General features: G+C 41.6%; 1 protein-coding gene across 3 annotated transcripts in view; it reads left to right on the top strand.

Annotated features, from left to right (window-relative positions):
- AOPEP (aminopeptidase O (putative)) overlaps positions 1 to 25,771 on the top strand; it is a 342,915-nt gene that overhangs the window by 31,191 nt on the left and 285,953 nt on the right. For all 3 annotated transcript variants that reach the window (XM_066604087.1, XM_066604085.1, XM_066604086.1), the window contains exons 3-4: positions 3,021 to 3,187; positions 15,917 to 16,073. In XM_066604087.1, the coding sequence (XP_066460184.1) occupies positions 3,021 to 3,187; positions 15,917 to 16,073 (324 nt within the window). The remainder of the gene's footprint in view (positions 1 to 3,020; positions 3,188 to 15,916; positions 16,074 to 25,771) is intronic.

Here is a 25,771-nt window from a genome sequence, read left to right as displayed (position 1 = left end):
TTAGCATGTTACTTAGCCTCCTAAACTGCAGCATTTTAGGGGCTGAGAATCTGAGGACACAATGGATGCTAGCTTTAAGCTGTTAAAAGGCTTCTTGAACTACGCACCTTTGTTCGAGGCTCATCTTCTTCCCACGCTTTCACTTATGAACAAAGTCTGGTGGAAGGCTAGAGAAATAATGGGAGTTAAGGAGTGTACACACTTCACACCTATTTGGGGCACTCCTTGGGTCTCGGAGCTTAATAGGTTGACAGAATTTGAGATATGGAAGCATAAAGCTATTAGATGCATTTTTCAGTTGGTGTCCGGAGATGACTTATCGCAATTTGATCAATTACAAATAGACTGCAATTTGCCATGCACACCCTTTTACACATACACAGCATGCTTATAGAGCAGAATTGCTTTCCAGGGAGATAAAGATTTCACATTTGTTCCTGCTGATGTTATTGGCTCAGCCACTTCAACTGCGAGGAAGACATTAATTTTGTATAGTTACCTTCAGGTTTGGTTTAGCCTTCCTACCCCTAATATGGTTAAGAGCAGATGGGAGGGTGTACCGGCCCTATTGAAGACTCACTGTGGCCTGAAGTCTTACAGATGACCCCTAAATTATCCTTGACTGGGTCCCATTGGTTGTCACAAATATACCTGTCGCATAGAGTATATGACACCCCTGCATTTCTGTATGATATAGTAGTGAACGATTTCCCTCTCTGTTTATGGTGTATAATACAATCTTTGGGATTGATGCATATGATTCGGCACGGCCCAAAACGGATTAGCTTCTGGACAGAGATTCTCAATTTATTTAATTGTCACTCCACTGATATGTATTCTTTGGTACATGCGTGACCTCCCAGTGGATGAGGCAGAGCAGGTAGCAATAGCTAGACTCCATTATACAGCATGCAAGTTGATAGCTCAGCACTGGTTTGATGATTAGCCTTCCACACTTGAGGAATGTAAGGGCTCCTGCACACTTGCGTTTTTCTTGCGCGTTTTTTTCACGCGATATCACTGCGTTTTTTTCACACGATTTGTCAATGGGACTTGTCAAGTTGGTGCTTTGCAATTTTTGTGCAATGCATTTTTAACATTAGAAAGTCCCATTGACAATCGCGTAAAAAAAAAAAACGGGCAAGAAAAACGCAAGTGTGCAGGAGCCCTAAAGAACAAGTTAACTGGCTTTTACCCAGGAAAAAATAGCATATATCTCAATTGTAAAGCAGCCCATAATTTGCGGATTTGGGGTGCTTGTCCATATTTCACTTGTATACTTGACTAGTGGGCATGTTTCAGGCCTCGTGCACACTGGCGAGAGCGGCCCGATATCGCTCTCGCCATCTATGGGAAACCCCTGGATGCGAGGCATTTTCATGTGAAAATAGCCTTGCATCCCTGCAGGGGTTCCCTTCATCCCGTTGCTTTCAATGGGGCGGCTGCAGTGCCAGCCCCATTGAAAGCAATGGGTGAAGATCCTGCTCGTCTGCCACGGCTGTGACAGCTGTGGCAGGGGATTCCTTCATCCCTGTGGAGAGTCCCCTCATCACTGAACACCCTGCCGCTGCTTTTACAGTGTTCAATGATGAGCAGTGGCAGTGTTTAGTGCCAAAGCAGTGGCAGAGGAGCGCGATCTTCTCCCACTGCTTTCAGTGGGGCCGGCGCTGCTGCTGCCGGCCCTATTGACAAGGTGAAGCCCCTGGATGTGATAGCATCCAGGGGTTTTACATCCAAGGAATCCCCTGCTGTAGCTGTCACAGCCGCAGCAGGGGATAGCATCCTCTCCCATTGAAAACAATGGTCATGCTGCAATTATTTTTTTCACGCAGCATTGCTGGAGTGAAAACATCGCAAATGAGAATGAAACCATGGCAATTCATTGGTTTCATAATAATGAGTTTTCACTCTCGCATTGCATGAAAAACACGCAATTTTCTTGCCAGTGGAAAGGGGCCCTAGGTACCATCCATGATATTTCTTACTCTACATGTTTGCAGTTGACGGAAGGTCACTCCTTCGCTTATCTACAGTTTCATGTTGTCCTCCTTGAAACTTCTTCACCCAATGCTGCATGTTAGTAATGTCTATTACAGCGTCTCTGTAAACCTTCTTCAGACGTTATGGATTTCCTTAGGTGCACACCCCTTCTTTCGCCAGAAATTCAATACCCGCTTTGTTTTATCTTCAGATCCATGGTTCTAATCACTCAGCCTGCAAAGGAAAAGCCTACATTAGTACAATAAGGACACCTATATAACATAGTCATAGCCATTCACAATCACTCAAATAGATAAAAAGTTATAGACACGGGGGCATTACTTTATCCTTCACCCTGCTACAATTCCTTCACAATCCCGTGACGTTCCCCATTAATGTCATGGCTGGATCTCGACTTTTCAATTTAAAAAAAAAGGAAAAATCCGGTACATTGCATGCAGATTGTCTGCTGGAGGCCGTTATCGCTGGATGAACAAAAGTGATTTCACCAACAGTGCAAAACAGTTTGTAGTTTCCAAGGAAATAATCTTATCTGGGAAATGCAAAGGCAAAGCTCCTACAGTGAAAGATTAATGCTGTATGCAGTCCTAAGTGCCGTAATATGTAAGTATATCAATGATGGTGACCTCTGCTGTCAGTCGTCTTGATACACCTAATAGGAAAATCCATGATTCAGGTGCAAAAATAAAGACTTCTAATAATTGGTATAGATCTCATTTACATCAAACTGTATAAATGTTCGTGATTAGTGTGTTTATATGCATAATTAGTTTCATTTTTTTCATTCCAAGAATTTTATTGAGTCTTTCAAAATAGAGAAAGTCTTATGTACCCTTAGTAATAAGTTATGAACTTTTTGTTTTGGATCCGCTTTTGACATTTTCACTATAGAGATACCTCAAAAAATGGACAGAGATTTGGCTAATAAAATCAAGGCATAACTTGAAATAATTTGAACCCTAAGAAAATACATTGAACTGCTGTGAAATAAAGTTTTGACTTTTTCTTTTGTTATCCAGGCCTTGTGTTTATACCTTTGGATCACCTATTAACAATAGGGCTCTTTTTCCATGCCAAGAGCCACCCGTGGCGATGTCAACATGGAATGCAACTGTCCGGACTGCCAGCAATTGTATTGTGTTAATGAGCGGAGAAAATGTTGCTTCTCCAAATCACTATGCTGAAGGTGAGGAACCATCTCCATGTCTTGCTATGGTTAAAGTGTTTGCAATCATGCTTTTATAATTCAATTTGTTTTTCTGTACAGTGTCCAGTTGGGGCGGTACTTTGCAAGAACCATAATATGGCCCCTTTGTTCTAGATTCCAGTGGTTGGCTTTCCATCACTTGATAATACATGGTTGGCAATTTTATAGAGATGAATGCAGTGGTATCTACATTCGTACTGGAGAACAAGAGACCCTTGTAGTCTCGCTTGAACTGTGAGGGCTCCAGTGGTCAGAACTCCACTGATCAGACCCTTAACCTCTATCCTATGAATACAGGATAAGTTTATAACTTAGGACAACCCCTTTAAGATGCGCATACACAAGAAGATGATTTTTAAAGACAAAAAACATTTTTAGATTTGTCATAAGAACATAGAGGCATAAGAAGTTAAAGATGTGCCACAATTTATGCTAGATGCGTCAGGGTGGGGATTTATTCGACTTCATTCAAAATTTATTTGAGTACATGATGAGGTCATTGTTACACTGAGTGGATGAGCCTCTGGATTCACAACCCTTATATAGGATGTTATCCCACTAAAAACAGACAGCCCCGATTCCAAAATAGTTGGGATGCTATGTAAGATGTAAAGAAAAAAAGAATGCGCTGATTTGGAAATCCCATAGAACCATATTTTATTCACAACAGACCATACAACACATCAGAAGGTGAAAGGGAGACATTTTTCCGTTTCATTAAAAAAAAAATTAACTCATGTAGAAATTGATGGCAGCAACAAATATCAAAAAAGTTGGGTCATGGCCATGTCCACCATCGTGTGTAGCATCTACTTCATTTTACAAGTCTGTATACATCTGGGAAGTGAGGAGACTAGAGTTAAGCGAACATACTCTGCCGAGCTTGATGCTTGTTCGAGTATTAGCGTACTCGATGGTGCTCATTACTCGAACGAGCATCAAGCTGTGTTCGACCCCGCCACAGTTTTTGGCTCCTCCCCGCTGTGACGTGCCTGTTTTCGCCCCTCCGCGATGCAGCGTGTATCATTGGCAAATTCTTTGGCTGGCTGGCAGGCAGAGAGAGAGAGAGACGAACCTAGGAAAAAAAAAAAAAAAAGCTCAGGACCTGGCGTCCCACATACAAAAATGCTCGAGTCTCCGAATTTTACGAAAAGCTCGACTCGAATAACGCGGACTCGAGCATTTGGGTGCTCACTCATCTCACGAGGAGACCAACTGCTAGAGTTTTGGGAGAGGAATGCTGTCCCATTCTTGCCTGATGTAGGATTCTAGCTGCTCAACAGTCCTGGGTCGTGTTTACGAGATTTTTCTTATAATGTGCCAAATGTTTTCTATTAGTAAAAGGCCTGGACTGCAGGCGGCTGGCTCAGCACCCGGACCCTTCTTCTGTGAAGCCATGCTGTTGTGATGGATGCAGTATGCTGTTTAGCATTGTCTTGCTGAAATACGCAAACCTTCCTTTTAAAGAGACATTGTCTGGTTGGGAGCATATGATGATCTAAGACCTCTATATACTGCTCAGCATTGATAGTGCCTTACAAGAAGTGTAAGCTGCCAATGCCATAGGCACTAATGTAACCCCATACCATCAGAGATGCAGGCTTTTAAACTGAGCTGATAACAAGCTGGATGGTCCTCCTGCTCTTGAGTCCACAAGACACAGAATCCGAATTTTGGACTTGGACATGATCATAAAAGGCAGAAGCTAAGTTTAAAGCTTCTGAGTTATGGTCTTTCTAGAATAATTTCCCCATAGATGCCTCATCATAGAGAGATATTTATCACATAGACGCTTCTTACAATGGCTTTTACTGTGTTATAGATATTACTGTTTTTTCTTAATTAGACTTCTTGTCACTTGGAGTACTGCAAGAAGGTCAACTTGAGAAACCCCAAATATGTAAGATGAAGTGTAGATCTATGTCTTTCAAAGAGAAGAAATATGAAAGGATAATTTGATTATCTGACAGGATGTCAATGTGACAATGATATTCCAAGTTGTTGGCAGCACCGATCCCAAAGCTTAGTCATTTGTGCCTAATGGCAGAGCTGTTAGTGTAAAGGGCACTGATTTTCTATTCATTATTTCTGAATGACTCATATTATACTTCAGTAATTATAAGGTAATTTTAGATTTTCCACAGCCCTTTTCCACCTCCAAGTGAGCATAAAAATGGAATGTATTTACTTAAAACAGATTAGCTCATTCAAACTTCAGTTCACATGGTCCCACCCTTCCTGTACCTCTTTATTCCTTCGCCATAGACACATGGTATGCATGTCTCTGTGCTTAAATCAAATCTAGGGAATGGCATATTTTTGGTGTGCTTAACTGCTAGAGCCCAGTCACACAGCTTGAATTAAGGGGATTTCAGAACCATTACACAATGGTTTGTGGTTTTAAGGAAATGATCGCATTTGTGAAATGCAAAATCTAACAAAATTCCCACAATAAATGATTTGTGCAAAATTTGGTTATGATACTGTAATGATATCTAAACATATTGAGAAGCGATAGTTTGCTCATATACTTGTAGAACTAGCTAATACTGACTTTGTATGGGTATTCTTCTTAGAACATAGTACATGTAAGAGTTTTATAGGATTGAGCAAGGTCAGTTTTCATGCCGCCTCACAAAAAAGGCGACCCGAAAGAATGCTCAAACTACCGCACAATAGCCTCAATGTTACATGCAAAGTCCTACTAAAGATTGTTCAAAAATGCATGAAAGTAATGGTGGAATTGGAATTCCCTGGTGCACAAGCTAGTTTTCGCAAAAAAAGAGGATCAAGAGACCAAATTGTAAATCTTCGATGGATCATGGAAAAGACCCAGGAATACCAGAAGGATATGCTTTATCCATTACAGCAAAGCCTTTGATTGCATTGAACACAACAAGCTGTGGCCATGCCTAAAACAAATGGAAGTCCCGGGACATCTTGGGCAACTCATATAGTCGTTATATGCAAACCTAGAGGATACGGTCAGGACCTCCAACAGTAACCCGGAATGGATCAGAATTGGGAAAGGTGTACGCCGAGGTTGCATCTTATGCCCTGCATTGTTTAACCTTTATGCGGAGGTGATCTTGAAGCAATACAATTTAGACAAATCCAACACCGGAGTCAAGATCGGTGGAAGAAACATCAACAAACTCAGACATAGTTTGCTACAACCTTGCTGGCAGAAAGTCCGGAAGATCTTGACCGACTGATACTGAAAGTTAAAGAAGAAAGTGAAAAAGCAGGCCTATACTCGAATATCAAGAAAATTAGGATAATGACAACAGCCGATAATGTTACAGGAGAAATGTAAATCAACAATGAAGAAATCGAAGCAGTTCAAAACTTCTTCCTCGGATCAAAAATTGACCGCAATGGAGAATCGGGGCCCTAAATAAAGCAACGAATTGCGCTAGTAGCAGTGCAATGTCAAGTATGGATAAGATATGGAAAAACAAGGACCTGAACATTGCAATGCAATGTCGGATAGTCAACTCAATCATCTTCCCAATCACAATTTACAGTTGCGAAAGTTGGACACTGAAAAAAACAGACCAGAGGGAGATAGATGCCTACAGACTTTGGTGCTGGAGGAAAGTCCTACAAATTTCTTGGACCACTAAGATCGCGAACAAAACGGTCCCAGATTGCATCAAACCAAAGTTTGGTCAGCAGGAAAAGGAGGCTGGCATGCGCCTGCTGGATACTATCAAAGCTGACACCAACATGCAAATGATTGAACTGAAAGAAGTGGTACAAAACAGAATTGTGGGGAGGGGGCTGATCCATAAAGTGTCCGAGAGTCGGCCCTGACTACATGGATAAAGATAGAGTTTTATTAGGATTGTACCTCCAATGAATACTGTACTTGTGTGTACAAATCATTAGAGTATCTAAGGCCTATAAAATTAGAGAGCAATCACCTTGAAATATTTTCTAAGTAAATTTTGCTTTTTTAGCATTTTGTCATAAAAACTAGAGGCTCTAGTTTTCTAGGAACATAGGGCTACTAAAAGGTGTATAGAAAATAAGGCGTTTAGATTTGATCACAATATTGTGAAATCTATAGTATAACCTGCCACTAAGCGGCATGATAGTCTGAACTGTAAAGGCTATGTTAACATCAGATTTAACGCAAAATCTGCACTGATGCCATATTAAACCCACAACAAAACCGATATCCTGGAGAAAAAGGTGTGACTGATGCCACATCTTTATGCAGGTTCCGTGGTTTGCCCCATTGACCCAGGCTTAATCCACATGTGGATCAGCATCTGCTACAAGTGCAATTCCACAGAAGAAATCCGTGTTAAACTTTACGAATTTATGATGCAATTTTAATTGTAATCTGTATTTCTCTCATGTAAACAGTCTTAGGTGGTCTCAGACCTCCGTCTCAATATTAACTCTGGTTCCTGCCTTGTCTCTCTTCCATGCTTTTCAACTGCAGCTCTGTGTATCCTTATTGGTTGCTGTCTATACACAGAAGGTCTATAGTACAAGGAGTGCGTAAGGTGCAGAATCTCATTACAGCAAAGGGAAAATCCCTAGAAACTGCAAGAAAAAAAGCAAGATAAGGCCTCCCGCATACAGGCGCATTCGCATTGCGGAGTCTGCGGCGGGTGTCCACTGCAGGAATCCCGTATGCGGGCTCCGACCCGCCCGTGTGCAGGAGGCATAAAGAAGCCCGGAATTACACTTTAATAGAATACTTAAGATAGTGCAGTGATTTTTTTGTGTGAATTTACTTTCTCCTTTCATTTCCTTCCTTCCTGTGATCCTATCTTGTCTCACATTGCAACTAAAACTGAGAAAATAAGATCAATTATGTCCTCTTTCTCCTCAAAATCCCGTGACTCTTTAAAACAGGCTGCAGCAGGATCCTCCCCCCTTTTGTCCTGTCTGCAGTAATATTAAGCCATATCCCTCAGGTTAGCCACATCCTATCGGCCATAAATCAGCAGCAGATTAACCCCTGTGTCTACAAAAGTGTTTAAGATTCCAACAGAAAACAGTAGAAACACCTTTGGGCAGTTTTATATTCTGCTTATTTTTATATAATTTCTTAGGGTTCCTTTTACGGTTTACCATGAACAGAGTCCGTTTTACAGGAAAAGGACATTACACTTTTGGACAAGCTGAGCTCATTCTACTTCAAATGGCTGTAGCTCTGGTTCTATCTGGCGCTGTTCTCCTGGCATCATGGCTCCCAGCATCTGAGCGGATATGCCAGGAGGATGGCAACTGACTGCTGTGGTCTCTGTTTGGTTACAGCAGTCAGGTGGTAGCCGATCCAAAACAAAGACCAGGAAGACTGCCAGGCCGCTGCGCTAGATCACTGGGGCTGAAGACGAGTTGGTACCACTGAAGTTGTTACTTTTAGTTTTAACTATTTCATTAAGAGTTTTAAACCATACAAGATAGACTAGAAAGCCAACAAATTCCCCACGCAGGGAGTACTTTTAACACAATAAACATGTAAAACCCGGATCTTATTAAGACATATAATTATTACTAAAAAATATAGTCTTGAAACTTGAAAAGCTCTCTTTGCAGATGACCAGACGCAGATATGTGTATAGATATAGCTTGGGTTTTGTTCACACCTGCATTTGGGTTTCCAATTTCCTGCTCCATCATGGGAATGGGAAAATGAAATCCCGGCATAGAACAGGTCTTTTTTGCTTCTATCATACCCTCTGGCGTTTTCCTGGATGAAATAGTGCAGCATACTATGCTGCTATGTCTTTTGCGAGGGATCTGTGCTGGTGGCCCCAAAAGGAGCCTCCAGCGTAGGTGCGAACCAAACCTAGAAGAAACACTTCTGTTTAGTTTGCAGAAAATAAAGCCCTCGATAACAGTAAACAGACCAATATATGAAAGACAGTTTAGTTATGAAGAAGCTAAGAATAATTGGAGCCGAAAAAAGAGCTTCTAGTGAGTCTAGCATGTACTGGTGTCAAAAAGGGAAATTGTTGATATTGTGTGATTTATATGCATCAAAGTCTTAAACAAACTCTGGCACCTACATTTAGCCCTATAAGCTAAGCTTATGGGCTGATGGTAGGTGATCAACTGAGTCTGGGAATATAAGTGCTATACTAACCTTCCCCGTCGTTCCCCGGGTATGAGCGCTTGAAACCCCTGCTGCAGTGTATTGAGCGCCGCTAAGTAGTTTGCCCATTATAAACTTTCAGCTCTGACACTAGGGGAACCATGGGAGAAGTAGGTTTAACACTTACATCCCAGGGCTGAGCAGGTCACCTACTTTAGCATATGTTTAGGGCTAAAATAGGTGACAGGCTCTTTAAAAACCATACTATCCTTAAAGTGGTATTCCAGTTTTTGCCTTTCATGGCTGAGTGATAAATACCCACATCTGGTTCTCATCCACCCTAGCCAGGAATTACAGAAGCAACAAAGGTGGCTGCTCTACACGGTTTCTGTAACTCAGGAGCTGTGGAGAGTGCAGCTCACTGTGCTATACTGGAACTGCCATCCACTTCTAGAGTTGTTACAGAAACAGCATAGAGCAGTCCACTTTGCTGCTTCCTTAATCTTGACTACTGCATGCATATGGGACGGAAGTTTGGAAGGGCTGATCTGGGATAAGTGATGGCCCCAAAGGTGAGAACCTCCTTTTTCAGAGTTCTATGGTTTAAAGGTCTCAGATGGTAATACTCTTTAATGTGTTTACACTGGACTAAAAGACTCCTAAATACAACATGGTGCATTCATAAGTTTCTTTCCATACTCAGAATCTGTTAAGAAGATTGACATTGACTAACAACTTTCTTTCCATTTACCTGTGTGAATGCATTGGGGCAATTATATTAATCCTGACCAATAATTAGGCAGTACAAACTTAGACAGTCTTACAATGCGCCAGTTTATTAGTTTCTGAAGACCTAGGGGCGAGTCCTCAATCCTGCCTTTGCTTTGGGCAATGCCCCTACTGCTGGTGTGATGGTCTTAGGGGCCATTGCATACGATAGTCGGTCACCCCTAGTAGTGGTACGTAGGACAGTGACAGCTCAGTGATATGTTCAGGACATCCTGTAGCCACACGTGTTGCCTCTCATGGCGGCTTCCAAGAGGCATATTTCAACAGAATAATGATCCACTGCACACAGCAAGGGTGTTACAGGAGCCTCCACAACAATGCCATACCTCTGTGGCCTACCCATTTGCCTGATCTATCACCAATAGAACCTGTATGAGACCATCTGAGATGACAATTTCAGCAGCCTTTTGAGTTTCTATTATCTAGAAGATCAAATACAGCAAATGTTAACTGATATGCTGCAGGATACCATGTGGAACTTGTATGCCTCCATGACCACACATATCACTTCTTGCATCCAAGCTAGAGGTGGTACAACAGGGTACTAGAGCCTCCATGCCTCCCGTATCACATCTTGAATTCAAGCTAGAGGCGGCCTAACAGGGTACTAGAGCCTCCATGCCTGCCCGTATCACATCTTGCATCCAAGCTAGAGGTGGTACAACAGGGACCTAGAGCCTCCATGCCTGCCCATATTACATCTTGCATCCAAGCTAGAGGCGGTACAACAGGGTACTAGCGCCTCCATGCCCCACCGTATCACATCTTGTATCCAAGCTAGAGGTGGTACAACAGGATGCTAGAGCCCCCATGCCCACCGTATTACATCTTGTATCCAAGATAAAGGAGGCCCAACAGGGTACTAGAGCCTCCATGCCCACTATATCACATATTGTATCTAAGATAGAGGAGGCCCAACAGGATACTAGAGCCTCCATTTCTGCCCATATTACATCTTGCATCAAAGCTAGAGGCAGTACAGCAGGGTACTAGAGCCTCCATGCCTGCCTGTATCATATCTTGTATCGAAGCTAGAGGAGGCCCAACAGGGTACTAGAGCCTCCATTCCCCCTATCACATCTTGTATCCAAGCTAGAGGTGGTACAACAGGTTACTAGAGCCTCCATGCCCCCCCCCCCCCCTTATAACATCTTGTATCCAAGCTAGAGGCGGTACAAAAGGTTACTAGAACCTCCCCACAAGTGTTATCCTTTTGCTCTGATATTGTAATCTGATACAGTTAATCACAAAACGTTTGCAAAAAAAAACCCTAAATGATGATGTGAAGTCTTGAAATTTATATTACATGCACCGTTTTCACCATCTTTATTTTCTTCTGCACACAGGAGGACTTCTCTCCTTTATTCTGTCTGAGGAGTGACAATACATTGTTCCCATGACATTCACAATAACAAACTAAAAAAATACACAAACCAACAGCTTTTGTCTGAACTTGTTCTAATTTTAAAATCAGACATTGTTTTCATTGTCTGATGAAAGATTTGACTTTATTTCTTAGGGCCATGTGACTCATACTGAACTTTCCCTAAGTACTGAAATGGAAAATACCAGTAACTAGTTTGCTGGCAACCAATAATTCTTACTGAATATTCAATATAGTCCAAATAATGTTTGGTAGACTTGTTAAGTGTTCTATTTGACAAATCCTGTAGGTGAACTAGCCATATGCATAGGGCAAGCAAGTAGGTGGCAACATTTTATTTATATGCTCGATCTAATTGCACATCTGCTCTGTGGGGTATATTTGATAGTTAACATAGAATTCGCATACAGTATTTTGGGAAGTGCAGAAATATAATAACACACATTAGTTGACATTATGTTGCTTTATCGTGTTCTTGCCTTGGTTAATGTAGTTTTGTACTTGGAGTCTAATCTGTTGATTGAGAAATGGTTTGGGATTCTGTACTCAACTCAAGGAACAGTACATTTTGCCGGCACTATTGTTTGAACAAAAAAAGAAAAATGAAATACCGCAGAGATAATATAATATATTTTGATCAAGAATCAAACCTGTTAAAATTTACTGTACTGAGACTGCCCTAACCAAAGAAGCTAACGATCAGCGTACAGCAAAAGCCTGTAAACATTACTTTATACACCTCCTACTAGACCTGTTCTCTGCTTTCGACACAGTAGGCTTTTGTCGCAAACTCTCTCTTCCCTTGACTTTGCAAACTCTCCTGGATCTCCTCGTAGCTCACTGATCAAACATTTAGTGTCTCTGACTTACAATATATTCACCTTACCCTCTTGCTTCTAGTGTCATTCAAGGTTATGTCTTAACCCCCCTAATCTTCTGCATCTATACCTTTGGCCAAGGACAAATTACACGCAAAGATGATCACTCAAAATTCGTTCAAAAGACCGTTTCATTGACAGTTTGCATAAACTACTAATGGGCACTAATGCCCATTAGTAGCATTATTAGCTTCATTTGCTGTATGCAGATAACAGCAGGTGGTCTGTTATCTGCATACATCCCCTTTGTTCTGACGTGGGACTGCAGCTGAAAACAATGTTATCAGCGCTCCCATGGAGAACTCTGCATGTGGTCCCTGCTATAACGAACGATGGATTTCATGCTCACATGAAATCTATCGTTTGGCAGAAAAGCAAACAATGGTAGGATCTACACGCAACGATCATCACTCAAAAGAAATCGTTTGAACGAATCTTGAGCGTTAATCGTTGCGTGTAAATGGGGCTTAACCCGCCTTGCTATATGAAATATTACAACAAAAGTGTAAGTTCAAAAAAGTGTAATTGCATTAAAGGGGGAAGGCAAATCATCAGATATGACCTGATTTGAATGGTGTAATATTAGAGGTACAAGAGTAAATCACCTTGATGCAATCAACATTGCCAAATGAATGCTATATTGATATTGGTATGTTGAGGTTTTTATATATACTTTTGTGTAACATTTCACTCTGCCCGCTCTTTCAAACACACATATATGCCCTCTCCACCTCTTCTGTCATCAACCCTGCATGACCTCATCATCTCCCATCTAGACTACTGCAACTTCCTTCTCTGTGGCCTCCCATCCAAGGCTTTTGTGCTTCTTTAATCTAATTTGCCCTCTCCATACATCTGTGACCTAATCACCTGCTTTAAAATATATACTAATAGTTTCAACAAAGCAAGAAGCCCATTCTCCCATAGTATTCTTTAGTAACAGGATCCTGTTGTATGTAATGACTGCTGTGCCTAAAACTATTATGCACTCCTATAACAGTTATTGTATATCCTTAAGGCCCCTGTTACATGGGCTTATGCAGACTTTTTAATGAGTACCAGTCAACAAGATCGGCACTTGTTTTAACCCCTTGAGTGGCACGCCCGGACATTTTCCGGGACGAGCTCCACTGCTCATAGCAACATAGCCCGGAAGATTTCTGGGCTATGTATCACTATGGGAGCTGCAGAGCACAATGCCACAAGCTGTGACAGTGTGCTCTGCCTGCACAGACCCACACAGAGCAGTGCAAGGGCTTTGAAAAACCAGCAGAAGATATTGCCGACATGTCGGCAATGTCCTGCTTTGTTTACAGGTTGCCATAGAGACCATCAGCTTGTCAGAAGCAAGCCGATGGTCTCTGTGGCAGGGAGAGCTGGTTGTTAGCTGTCAGAGGACAGCTAGGTACTAGTTCTTACAGCAGAGATCAGAGAAAACCTCCGATCTCTGCTGTGTTAACCCTTTACATGCTGCAGTCTGTGACTGCAGCATGTAAAGGGCTGTCACTGCAGCATGTAAAGGGCTGTCACCATCGGACCCCTGGAATGTGATCAGGGGGTCCTGATGGGTCCCTGTGGAAGTCCCCTAAAGGGACAAAAAAAAAAAATGTAAAAAAAAAAAAGGCAAAAAATTATTAAAAAAATAAAAAAAACACTTGTCTCCCTTTACTTTGTAAAAAATCAAAAATACAATCACACATGTGGTATCCGTGTGCGTCGTAATGACCCAGAGAAGGAAGTTAATACATTATTTAACCCCTTAATGACATGGCCCCTTTTTTCTTTTTTCCCCATTTCTTTTTTTCCTCCCCCCTGTTTAAAAAATCACAACTTGTCCTGCAAAAAACAAGCCCTTATATGGCCATGTCAATGGAAAAATGAAAAAGTTATGGCTCTTGAGACGCAACTGCAAAATTACTTGAAATTCAATGATTAGACCATTTTAAAAAACCTGCCCTGGTGGGCACGACAGGGTGGTAGGAAACCTGCCACTCAAGGGGTTAATGGTCTTTGCACAGGCGAATGCTGGCTGTATTGGAGGCGAATTGTTAATACAGCGGTATTATCATTATTCATAGAACATCCCCGGTCACACAAGGAGATGTGGTACTGATAACGATAGTATTTTGTGCAGCATAAATAAGACATCAGCCAACGAACCCATGGTTTCTCATTCACTGGCTGAGTGCACTTTTACGTGGCTTGAAAATCTGAGGAACGAACATTGTCTGGCTGTGTAAAAGCACTCTTTGTGAAGTAGTGGAGTGTGGGGGGCATGGCACCCTTCCGTAGTGGAGTGTAGGGGGCATGGAACCTTTCCATAGTGGAGAGTGGGGGGCATGGAACCTTTCCATAGTGGAGTGTGGGGGGCATGGAACCTTTCCATAGTGGAGTGTGGGGGGCATGGAACCTTTCCATAGTGGAGTGTGGGGGGCATGGCACCCTTCCGTAGTGGAGTGTGGGGGGCATGGCAGCCTTCCGTAGTGGAGTGTGGGGGGCATGGCAGCCTTCCGTAGTGGAGTGTGGGGGGCATGGCAGCCTTCCGTAGTGGAGTGTGGGGGGCATGGCAGCCTTCCGTAGTGGAGTGTGGGGGGCATGGCAGCCTTCCGTAGTGGAGTGTGGGGGGCATGGCAGCCTTCCGTAGTGGAGTGTGTGTGTGTGGGGGGGGGGGGCATCGCTTCTTTCTTGCTTCCTCCTTTAATGCTTACAGTCGTGCACCAGAGAAACTGATGCCCAAGCAGGAGAAGGGCAAACCTAGAGTCAAAGTGCCAAATCAAACAAAAAACGTGCATAATGCTAAAATAGTTATAAAAAAAAGTCTTTATTGTATGCCACATTAAAACGTAAAAAAAGAATACAGTACCATAGGATGAAGAAAACTGAACCATAATGAGAAGTCCCAAACTACTGCAGTTTCAAGAATGGCCCCAATCATAGAATATAATATAGTGAGTACAGCACAAGGTACACACAAAGTGCAAATGTAGATATAGAAGATCAAACATAATATAGAATAAAGTTAAAAAATGTTAAACCCATATGATGTAATGGGAAACCTGAGATGTCATGAGCCCCAATGTACAGTTGGGGCGGTTCAGTGAAACCGCCTTCATCTGGGAGTCGCAGTGGCTTTGTTTTTCTTTTTCAGATCTCCTAATGCCGTCTTCGTTTCACATGACCATAGACTTAAATACACTCCCTAAGGGAAGCATAATATTACTGAAATAAACAGGTCATATCTATTGATGCAAGGGCAGGTTAAAATACCAGTTCCTAGCAGGATGCAGACAAGACACAATATTATAGGGGAATGAGCACAATGGCCAAATACTACAGAAACCTCATTCAGGAAGGGATGTATGTGTCTTGTATGTTACAATTGCAAATAGCTAGAGAGCTGGTATAAGGTGCACATCCACATGGGTAAATGTAGTGGATCATGTAAGTCAGAAGCCTATTGGTCACTGGGAACAACCCAGCACATTTAATAATTTACTTCTTAAAGGAAGATATAATAGAAAACATAATAAAAATGGTATCCGTGTATTTTACAGACTTTTGGGGGCATTTGGACTTAGAATTTTTGTTCTTGTGTGCAGGAATCTGTAGCTGGTTCTACTATGTGACGATGCCTATGCCAGCCTCTACTTTTACCATTGCAGTAGGAAGTTGGACAGAAGTAAGGGACAGTCCAAGCACCTCTTTGGAAAGTTGCCATTTAGCTGGTATTATGCCATTAAACATGGAAGAAAAAAGGTTAGTGTTGTTAATTTATTGTTATACACTTGTTTTATGAAATGTGTAGAATAAGGCTGCCTGTCCACGGGCGTTGCGCCGCCCGGGAGCAGGAGCCGGCAGACGGATCTCTGCCGGTCATCCTATCTGACAGATAGGCTGACCGCGGAGAATCGCGGCAAAACGCAGCATGCTGCGATTTGCCGGCCGTGAGTGGATAATTGCAATGATTCTCTGCTCGTGGACAGGGGGAGGCGCTCTCCATAGCAGCGCTATAGAGAGCTTTCACTGCGTTCCCCGCGTCTGGATTATCGCTGCAGGTAACCCAATGAAAACTTGCCCGTGGACAGGCAGTCTAAGTATATTACATGTAAGGTGTGATTTATACATAAGTAGGGTCAAGTATAGGGGAAGATATTCTTGGTAGAAATTTCTACTGAATGGAATTGATTTTCAATTATAGAAATTTCTGCAAGAAATTTTTCACACATGATTATCCAGTACCCGGGGGTGGGGGTCAGAAACGCTATCTTTTCTCCTTAGGGAGAGCACCTAGACGGTGAGTGAGGAGATTCAAATGGCCATGCACGCTCCTCTGGGTAATATGCAAATAAGGGAGATGTAATAAAACCTCCACAGTGCCACCTATTGGAAGGCAGCATTTCTTCAAGCCAGAGTCAGACTTTTTATACAAGCCTTGTAACAATAACCGGGAATTTTTTATTTTTATCCAGTACCCTAAATGTCTGTAATTTTCACCATAATTCATCCCCTCACACATATGTAACAGCAGAAGTGACTCCAATCACATTTACAGTCTAGGAAGCCTTATATTCATATTTTATTTCTCATATAGCTTTTTCTTGAGGCATTGCTTATTTATTATTCCTAACAGATATACCTTCCATTATTTCAATTATTTCTATCTACCTGAGAATCAGAAAATGGTTTTCAGTATAAAGACTTGTTAAAGTTGTAAGTGTTTTTACAGTATATGTTACAGGAAGTCTGCTACGTTAATTACCTTCCATAAACCTATGCGAACCATAGGTGGGGGATAGGAGGACAAGTGTAATGATACTTTTATTTCCACTCGCAGTACTTGCTGGACCCTGAAATTCACGTTTCCCAGGTTGCAAATGAGGTGTGAACTGTCCGATGGACGGTTCGCCCGCTGAGACGGGCCCAGACGCTCTCTCCCCCTCGATCACCCTATACCTCTGCCTAGTCATTGACATCTCCAGCTCCCTTGAAAGTTAAATATCCTTATGGCTAGTATAAGTTTATGGAGGACAATGAACATGACAGACTTCCTTGCACATGTTTGTGTTAATACAAGTATGCCTGCTGTTGCCGTGAATTAACATAAGCGTAATGTAGTCGGCTGCTTACTCTGACCAGCGGGACATTTTATAGGAGAATTTTATTTTGAAGAACACTGGGTGACATAAGCGCATATTCACACATAAGGGATTTGTTGCACAAATATAAGTGACTATCCCATTTATCTAAATTGGGGTTGTAGAAATCTATGCGCAGGTTGCAGAAGTATCTCCTTTCCCATGTATGGTACTGATTTTCAGTCACAGAAATGTCTGCAACAAACCAGTCTTTTGCGAATATACCCTAAAAAGGGCGATGTAAAGGCATTCAGCTTCAGATCCCTCTCACGTTCTCCCCTAATCCCCCCTGCCGCCACCCGCCGCCCCCACCCCCCCCCCCCCCCCCGCATTTGCTCGGACGAGTATGCAGAAGAGGAATGCTCGCTCGCGTATCTGCCTTTACCCAGCGTGCTCACTCATCTCTACTTCCCAGTTATATTAGTGACAGGTCATGCTGTTCCTGTCTTCTAGGTAACCCCTGTTCTGGGCTACAGGAACTCCAGGGCTCCTTGGGGCCATGGTTGGGAAATGCTGCTTTACATAGCATAGCAGTGACCAGATTTATCGTACCATTTTCAACACTTTTCTTGTAGGCCAGCCATAAGCGTAAAACGCTGTGTGGGTCATGCAGCATTTTACCACTGTGGAGCCGGCGGTGGCCCCGCAAACTGCTGCAATGTTGTACTGCTCATGACTGCATATCTCTAGCACGCTGTCATGTGCAGTCCACCTGTTTTTTTTAATTAATAATCCTTGTGCTGCTGGTCCATATTGCGTAATTCCGACATGATACTGTGAGTGGAACTGCGTAAAACAATGCAATTGATTGCCTGTAAGTTATTGAAACATTTTCCGCCACAGTTTTGCTGCATGTTGCGCCCTTTGCTGCAAATCTGCATCAGAATATTCAGCAGAGACTTTTGCTACGTGTGAACTTACCGATACATCTTAAAACTGGACGAAGAAATTATCTGGATACACTAGAGATTATTTAACTAGAAGGAAAAATAGATTTTCTGCAATCAATCTTAACGCCTTTGCCTTTTTTTTTCACACAAACAGGTTTGTGAGAATTTCTTAAGTAGGAAAAATCCTGCAACATTTTGTCTTTGTCACAAACCGAAAATACTAAATAATGTTGAGCTACCCAGCTGTCTTTGGCAAAATTAAAACTTACTCATTAGCCATGAATGGTACTTGAAACTTGTCATTTCTGTCACACTGCTAGAACACAGCTGGAGTGAGCTCATTCTAGAATCACGGCGAAAGAATAGATTTCTCAAGGAGAACTTCAGGCAAATAAAATGAGAACATAAATGTACTGTATGTGAAATAAAGACATCAGGCAGTGGCAGCAGGTTATATCAGATATCACTGCATTATATGGCTAATATCATTCTAGTCATACGAATACATGAAAAGGTGGACACTTGTACTTTGTTAGGATAGTTTAACACTCTGTATTAACACAATAGTTATATTTATCATGTAAGACGACTACCATAACCCTTTGCAATCCAAGTTTGGATTCAGGGTTTCCTAGGGGGCTTTCTCTTTCTGCCATTATACAATGGTGCCATCTGCTGGCTAGAGCCAGTACTGCAGTATGGGACATGCTGGAGAGGCCACCAACAACAAAGCGGCAAGTAATATACAGTAAGAATACCCTGCTGGTCGTCTTCTGACATCGGAGCTGTACAACGTTCAATCAGAATGTCTTCATTTTTCTTTTTCTTTTTATATTTTTCTACCCTTCCCCTTTTTTTTTCTACATTATTTTCTTTTTTATATTTTTCTATATTACATAACAGTGAAAGATCTATTGTATATACTCGAGTATAAGCCTAGTTTCCCTGACTCGGCTTATACTCGAGTCAGGGAAGGCTTAAAAAAACCTTCATACTCACCTCCCAGCCGGCGTCTGTGTCTCCGGCGGCGGTGCGGCAGGCTGCTTGAATTCTCTCTGCTGTCACCCCCCGCCGTCCTCTTTGCTCGGCTCTGTCATCCTCCGCCGTCAGCGCTGTGTAAGTAAGAGCTGTAATTGGATCATTCACAGCCAATCAAGCTGCTTTAGGATTCTCCCCGCTGTCCTCTCCCTGCTCGGCTTTCAAATCCTCTGCCGCCAATGAGTGTAAGTAAGCGCTGTGATTGGACCTAACGCCAGCTGTGATTGGCTGGCGCTCAATCCAATCACAGCGCTTACTTACACAGCACTGACAGAGCCAAGCAGAGAGGATGGCGGGGGATGACAGCGGGGAGAATCCAAGATGCTTGTCACACAGACGCCGGCTGGGAGGTGAATATGAAGGTTTTCTTTTTTGCCTAGTATATACTCAGTATAGCTCGGCTTATACTCGAGTCAATAAGTTTTACCAGTTTTTTTGTGGTGAAATTTATTGTCTCGGCTTATACTCGGGTCAGCTAATACTCGAGTATATACGGTATTTAAAATTGATTTCTTTTTTTTTTTTTAAATTAGCAGATTTTCTACTTTTAAGGCTCAGTCAGATGGGCGTTTTAACGTGCGATTATTCGTGCGTAAAAAAGATTGCACTATATAGAACCAATGCTTTTCAATGACAGCGGTCACATGTCTGAATTTTACATGTGCATAAAATTCGTACGTACAAAGGATAGAACATATGGGTGGCAATGGACGTGGTCACTGGGTTTTTTTACGCGCACAGTGCATTTTTTTTTTTTTTTGCCCTAAAATCCAGGCTATTGTTTTTATAGAAACGTGGATGGAAACTGCTACTTTCAAAGCAACCCAAAAGCCTCTAAAAACAATGTGTAGCAGTTGCAGTGCTGTGAAGAAATATTTGCTCCTTTTTGAATTTCTTCTGATTTTGCATATTTGTTACACTAAAAATAAAATGCTTCTTTAAATGATTATTTCATTTATTGAAGAAAAAATTGCTGATCATAGTAACATAGTATGTTATCCATCTAGTTCAGCCGGTTTCAACCCCTAGTTGATCCGGAGGAAGGCAAAAACCCCAAGAGGCCGAAGCCAATTAGTCCATTGGGGAAAAATTCCTTCCCGACTCCGTAATGGCAATCAGAATAATCCCTGGATCAACCTTTGTTAGTTCCTACCTAAATATAAGACTCGGAACTACAAACCCGCTGATCACCTAATGTCTATATCCTGTAATATCCTTCCGCTCGAGAAAGACGTCTAGTCCCTTCTTAAACTCCTCTTTGGATTTTGCCATCACCACGTCCTCAGTAGCCAGTTCCACAGATGGAGAAATGTAGTGATCCTAGGATGAGTCTTGGGGGAGATCAACAGAGAGATAGTGAGAAGAGGATGTGGTATGTGAGTGGGAGATATTTGTTCCTTCAGTGAGGTACGAAGAGATCTAGGATAGGGCTAAGTTGGTGTTACCAATGGAAAAGAGAGTTTATAACAGGCCGGAGTAGTCAAATGTGTCAAAAGCAGAGAACAGGTCTATGAGGAGTACAGAGTAATGTTTTGATGCTTTAGCAGCTACTATATTGTTAGACACTTTGGTTAGTGTGCTTTCAATCCATTGGTGGGGTTGGAAACCGGATGGCAGTTGGTCAAATACAGAGTTGGAGGACAGTTCTAGGGGAATGCACTGTTCCTGGGGTTTTGACACAAGTAGGAATAGTGAGATAGGCTGGCAGTTGGACAGAGAGGAAGGTCCGAGAGATGGCTTTTAGAGGATAGGTGTGATAAATGCATGTTTAAAGGATGAAGAAAAGATGCCAATAGTCAGCAGGAGGTTGAAAAGATGGGTTAGGGCTAGGATGAACACAGTGCTAAGGTAGGTAAAATGGGATTGGTCAAGCGCACAGGTAGTGAGGTACAATTTGGAGAGTTGGATGGAAAGCTTTGCTCAGTAATGATGGGGAAGCAGTTTAAGGGGCTACGGGACTTGAGCAGCTGTGCAGAAGGCTTGTAGGGACTATAGTCTGTAGGTTTCTCTGATGATGTCAATCTTCTGTTTGAAGTGTTTGGCAAAGTCCTTGTCAGAGATTAGAGCTGGGGCGCGGTGGAGAAGGGAGTAAAATAGTCGTCTGCAGTTGTGGGACAGGGAGGATATGTGAGTAGTTTGCATGTTGTGAAGTCTTCCTTGGAGTGGATTTTCCCCCTATGCTCCTGTGCAACCCTGGAGGCTTAACACTTTGAACACTAACTGCTTTGTGCAAAAACAAATTGCACCTGTAATAACTCTCTTGTCAGGAATATGCTGTGAAACCGTTATAACAGATATTTCTGCAACTAAAAATCAATTTCATTTATTTGAATGGGGTTGTTTTTGGCAAAAAGCAAATGGATTTTTGCAACCCCATTCAGATGAACGGAACAGTCTCAGAAATGTTTGTTACATGTAAATATACCGGAATGATAGAAACTAGAAAAATGTTTTCTTCACATTTTTATGCGGCATATATTGTAATGATATTGTTGGCTCAATTTGTTTTAGGGCGGCTTCATCCAAAAAACACAGTATTCACCAAAAATGTGTATGGGGGGGGGGGGGGGGGATATAGAGGAGACCTTGAAGGGGTTTTCATAGATTAAAAATAAAAATACCCGGCCAGAAAAAAGTGTAAATCAAAGAAAAAAAGCCAACACTCACCTTTCCAGTGGCCGACTCTGTCGAGTGGCACTGATCCATTGCTCAATGGTCCGATCCTGAAAGTGACTGCAGCAATCGCCTTCATCGCTCAAATAAGCGCCCAAGCAATGGCTGGCCTCAGTGGCCATACGACAAAATCCGCAGCAAATGAGGGATGTGTGAACGTATCCGTACCATGTGAACTAGAAAGCCCCTAAGAAAAGCAACTTGAAACTACTGTTTGCATTGGATATGCCAAGATATTAAGAACAGAACAGAGACTGCACATAAGAAAGCAAATCACTTAAATATATGCATGTGGGTGGTAGGATTTACTTTCTTGGAAGCTAATATTTCTTGGCTTCTCATTGATGTGTGATTGGTAAATTGCAAAATTATGCAATTTTTTTAAGATCAATGTTTTTTAATTTAATCAGATCTCATAGATGTTGACTGGCGAAATCTGAGAGATCTTGAAGATGGGGTGATTGAGCAAGTTAAAATGTTCATGTAACATTATGCTCTACGGTAATGACATAATGGGGTTTTTCCTCGTAGCTGAAGTTCAGTAATAAAGGAGAAAGCAGTGCATGCATTTATATGTGAAGTCCAGTCATCAACTGCTAAATTGCTTGTGTCATGAGTCAAAAAAAGAACAGAATAGATGTGAGTCTATGTGTTATTTTTTGCTTGACTGCAATGTAGTTGGTAATACCTTAATTGCTCCATGAACAGCAAAGCAGCTCAGTGTGACATCTTCAAATCCTTTGTGGATTTGGAGCGCTCGTGCATTTATTTATTTTTTTTATTCTTTAGCTATCATTTTCAAATATTACAACGGAAAAGTATTCAACACGTATTGTGAACAAAGCGGTTTTTCTCTTTTTTTCCCCTTGTTTTTACTCCTTCTTTTATTTTCGTATAAAAACTTTTCTAAACCAGCATTATAATCACAGAGGTGAGCGAGAAAAAATTTGCAAAGACGTAACTTACAGAAAAGGGAGCCAAAAATGCACCATCTGATAAACTGCAGGGCAGGTTCAATCAATAGACCCTGGTAGCATGCAGAGAGCCATATTGCAATATGAGCGAGCTAAAGGTTCAGTGAAGACTAATGAGCAGCCACCCAGCCCAAATTTTGGGAGGGGTGACTGCTAACAAACATAGTCTGCACATATGAACTGATACCAAGGCTATCAGCCATAGATAAGTGCGACTCACCATACAGGAATGCAATCCCTACTGGCAATGGATTGCCCTGTATCACCACAGTGCGCCACACTGGCATGACATCCCGGGCTTGCTCAACATCTATAGCAAATTGCATGAAAAAAAAAAAACATTGATAAATGCGGGTGTTAGTCTGCTTTTTGGCCAAAACACATAAGCTGACAGGCCACGGCAAGGCCACTGCGCATACGTCACTATTGACTAAATCAAAATCACAGAGGTGAGATACAAAATGTGCCTTTTTGGCTCTGTTTTCTGTGAGTTATGTGTGAGCATTATAATGTTTGTATAAACTGAGTTGGGAGTAGGGTATACATGATAAACAAGCATTAATCCATTGCTGTAATGAATTGCTGTTGTATATCCTCAATTTCTGATGGGTCTACATTTTGACTAAGTGTTATAACAAAAAGCAAAGACGGGGGAGGTTTAGATTACATGTTGTTGAGTTACGAAATGTAAACCATTTGAGTTGATATATTGTCTAGAAAACATGCATAGAATTGGGAGAATGATGAAATATTAAAAGGGTTATCAACACACATGTGCTAACCTAGCAAGGCATCAAGCAACTGGGGCATCTTAACCCGCATTCTGGTGGATGCATCTTCTCTTCGGTTGTGGAATTCTGCTGATCAGATGAACTAGTGAAAATCTATTTAACATTTTATGCATGGATTAAACTTCTGGCAAGACCTTGTGATGGCTTAGGATTCTTCCCGAATTCTTCCTTATTTTTTACTGCTAATTATAAAGTCTTCAAAAGATTGCTGGGGAGATTGTTTGGATTAGGCTGTGTTCAGACCATCCTGTTTTCCTGATGGATATGCTGATGCATAGCTTGGAAATATGTAACCGTGTGCCATTTGTCATACAGCTAGCATAGTTTGCTATTAACTCATAATATATTGTAATGTATGACTCCATGATATCTATTTTTTTCTTGCTGTATGCTAGGAAATGGGTTTATCTCTTCACCTTATAGCCAGATCAGGTCTGCAGTATATTCCAGTCCCACTTTATGTACGATTGCATTGGGGAAAGACCTGGGCCCTCTTCCAGATTCATATTCTTGGCAACAAATCTTTGACAGAGCTAGAACTATATCCCTGCTTTCATGGCTGAAGAAAAATGGGCACTTTATCTGATATTTGACGACTTTGCACAATTGTATGCTCTCATTGAAAGAAGATGGGGAGACTTATGAATTCCAGGCTGGAAACTAAGAACCAGTTAACCCCCTGGTTTAAGGTCTATATTGTTTGGCCAAATACTTTCCGCTGCTAAATGGACCATAGTTGGAACCATTAGTTGGAAATCTCCTAATATCCCATTTCCAAGAACCCTTGCTAAAATCTAAGAAATTCAGTGATTAACAAGCAATAAGAAGTCAGTATTATTGAAAAGAAACATTGCAAATTTGAAGCCCTGTGGTCCAATTGGCCCCCAACCATTATGCCTAGAGACCTTATAATTGCTCCATTTCATCTCCTTTGTTTTTCAGTTTTATTCTTCATGGAGAGATTATATTTTATACTCCTTTTTAAAAATTTTTAGCTATACCTCTTATTTTGGATGTTCTTTTACCAAGAATTCTTTTAATAATGTTACTCTCTTGTTTTTGTTACTCTGGTAGATGTAAGAGTCTTTATACATCTGTGACAGCTTGACTTTCTTTAATCTGCCTTTACATGTCTTGCATCTGAGCTAGTTATTTTGCTCCCTCTAAACCCCCCTCCACTTTCTGCTTTGTGTATTCCCTATCCCACCTCCGTCTTATTATGATATTGGTTATGTTAGCCAATTGCCTCTCGAGTTGTGGAATTTTCTCTCCGAAAACTTAAGAAAAAGGTTGAACAAACGTATGCTGATGTTTGCTATCGAATGTGTGCCAGGAGGACACTCTTTTGACACCCGTCAGGTCTATAAATGGCTATAAGTGTATCCAGCGTTTACGTCGTGAGATTTTCTTGGTGTTCGTACAAGCAGAGCCTTAGCTGGTGGAAAATTCTGCTACGATAATCAAGCATGAATTCCTTAACCTAAAGAATAAATGCCGGATACATCGTACAGAAAAGTTGCCGATGCACAAATGCTCTAGAATGAACCAGGATGTTCAAACTATTAGCCCACAGCTAGTTGTATAGAAGGAAGGTCTTGGTTAGACAAAGGATAATCTTTAAACAGTCACTCCTCATTCTGAAGAATTCTTAAAGACCACACCTTTAAGTAATAATAAAAAGGAGAAGCTTCTTCAGCTGTACATCATTGCCGTAACTTTCCATCAACTTTGCAAAACAATTTAACGCTGTCATCTCCAAGCCACATTTCTGTCCCTCTTATTAGAAAACTATTGCATCTGCAATGCACAATGATATTTAATAAACAATTGTTGGCATGCCAGAAGGGAAAACCAGACACAATAGAAAGACCTCTCTAAGATTATGACATGTTCGACAATCTGAAATGGTTTTTGCAGTCATCTTTCATGTAAGTCTAACTACCCAAAGCAACA

The sequence above is a fragment of the Eleutherodactylus coqui genome, chromosome 5 (assembly GCF_035609145.1).
Source record: "Eleutherodactylus coqui strain aEleCoq1 chromosome 5, aEleCoq1.hap1, whole genome shotgun sequence".
NCBI lineage: Eukaryota > Metazoa > Chordata > Amphibia > Anura > Eleutherodactylidae > Eleutherodactylus > Eleutherodactylus coqui.
This window is presented reverse-complemented; position numbering and strand designations above follow the sequence as displayed.